General features: G+C 49.2%; 1 protein-coding gene across 1 annotated transcript; it reads left to right on the forward strand.

The window, feature by feature from the left end:
* The first annotated feature begins 293 nt into the window (after window positions 1–293).
* On the forward strand, window positions 294–1,852 carry LOC131227518 (thaumatin-like protein). The gene is made up of 2 exons (XM_058223300.1): window positions 294–450; window positions 1,058–1,852. The coding sequence occupies exons 1-2, from the start codon at window positions 372–374 to the stop codon at window positions 1,726–1,728; spliced, it is 750 nt and encodes a 249-aa protein (XP_058079283.1). The 5' UTR covers window positions 294–371; the 3' UTR covers window positions 1,729–1,852.
* The last annotated feature ends 255 nt before the right edge of the window (window positions 1,853–2,107 follow it).

Consider the following 2,107-nt stretch of genomic DNA (forward strand, 5'->3'; position numbering starts at 1 on the left):
ACGGGTGCATTATCTAAGCTGCTTGTCAGGCCAACGGTACATTTAAAATACCATACTAAACATAGTCGCGGAAAAGTGTGGGCCAACGGATGATCCTATTTGCCTGATATTGGATGCAAATAACTCGTCATAAAAGCGAGTCCATTGTTACACATGCGTCACTCATTTTCACGGGCGAGGAGAAAGCAAGCTATGTGAGAGACTGGATGAACGGTTACATCAGTGCTCCCGCGGACTAGCAATCATTTTTCTCATCTTCCTCTTCCCTCTCTGTTCCTCTTTAAAAGGAGAAAATAACCCCTCTTTACCTCCGCTCCCCTTCACACACAAACAAAAGAAAAAACGACCCTTTTTTTTCTCCTCTTCACTCCATGCAAACAATTTCTTTTGTTGGGAGAGTGATGGAGATCCTATCTCTCTTCATTTTCCTCCCCCTCCTTCTGCCCTCAGGTTGTTCCTCTCTCTCTCTCTCTCTCTCTCTCTCTCTCTCTCTCATTTCCTTTAACAAAAGAGGAGAAATGTGTAGGCCATTTGCAGCAAATGTGTGAGAGATCCTGTGCGCTCTTGATATGGGTACCGCCATGGACATCCCGTCCGAGGAATCACGGCAGCTTATCAGTTGGGCCACTCGTGTATGTTGAATGTAACCCTTTGGTCATTTTTTTATAGGAATGTGGCCCACCTGATGAGTATAGCCACCCTGATTTATCGGGCCAGTGACTTTTGAGCGACACGGATCTCGCGCACGTGCTGCAAATCCCCCCTCTTTGATCTCCGAGTATATGCCCGGACTTCCACAGCTTATACAAATGAGGCCCACCATTGATTTGGGTGGGACATTTCCAGAAAATCTCCTACATTGGAAGATCCTAGCCCCACCGTTGGGGTACTGCAGGCCACAGAATGAAACGTTAAAACTCGACCCGTCGACGTTATTTTTAAATCATTGCACATCCATTGTGTAGCCCAACAGATAAACGGTCCAGATCACCGGATCTTATCCATCATTTTCTCTTATCTAAGTTTAACATTGCAATGTCTATGATCTGATCCACAGCATCGGCAACGACGTTCACACTCTACAATAAGTGTCCCCACACAGTGTGGCCTGGCATACAGCCTGGTGCAGGCAAGCCCATCCTCGCACGTGGCGGCTTCCGCCTCCTCCCCAAGCAAGCCTACACCCTGCACGCGCCAGCAGCATGGTCGGGCCGCATCTGGGGCCGCCAGGACTGCGCCTTCGACGCATCCGGCCGCGGCCACTGTGCCACAGGCGACTGTGGTGGGGCCCTCTACTGCAACGGCCTAGGTGGTACCCCACCTGCCACGCTGGCTGAGATCACACTGGGCCCACAAGATTTCTACGACGTGAGCCTAGTGGACGGCTACAATCTGGCCATATCGGTGATGCCGTATAGGGGGAAGGGAAAGTGCAGCTCGGCGGGTTGTGTGAGCGATCTGAATATGATGTGTCCGGTGGGCCTTCAGGTGCGGTCGGGAAAAGATAATAGGGTGGTCGCGTGTAAGAGCGCGTGCTTCGCGTTTAACTCCCCCAAGTATTGCTGTACCGGGATCTACGGGAATCCGCAGTCCTGCAAGCCCACGGCGTATTCCAGGATATTCAAGACGGCCTGTCCTAGGGCGTATTCTTATGCGTATGATGATCCTACTAGTATTGTGACATGTAGTGGTGGTAGCTATTTCATTACCTTCTGCCCACACCGCTAGACGTCCTTTTTTCTCTTTTTATCTTTATTTATCTTTTTCTTTTGTCGTTGGTTTGCTTTCTGTGGTTGTGTTGCTGTTTTGGTGGTACTAAGGAGTATAGAAATTATATATGGTTTTTGTTTTACGCTCTGGGAAGCATGTGACTTCTGTAGAATCTCTGCTGTTTTTGTCTTTTACTCTTGTCCTGTCAATGTTTGGGATTTGTTACTGAGTTAGTTTTACACCCTTTACGAAAGGCTGGTGACGGATCAACGGGATCGGATTGCCTGTGACCCCGCCCTCAGATATTTCTTTGGCCGGGGCTGTGTGGGACCCGTAGAGATGTTCATGGCAAATCCACTCCGGCCATTTGTTTTGAAAGATCACAATAGGACGGGAT

The sequence above is a fragment of the Magnolia sinica genome, chromosome 15 (genome assembly GCF_029962835.1).
Source record: "Magnolia sinica isolate HGM2019 chromosome 15, MsV1, whole genome shotgun sequence".
NCBI lineage: Eukaryota > Viridiplantae > Streptophyta > Magnoliopsida > Magnoliales > Magnoliaceae > Magnolia > Magnolia sinica.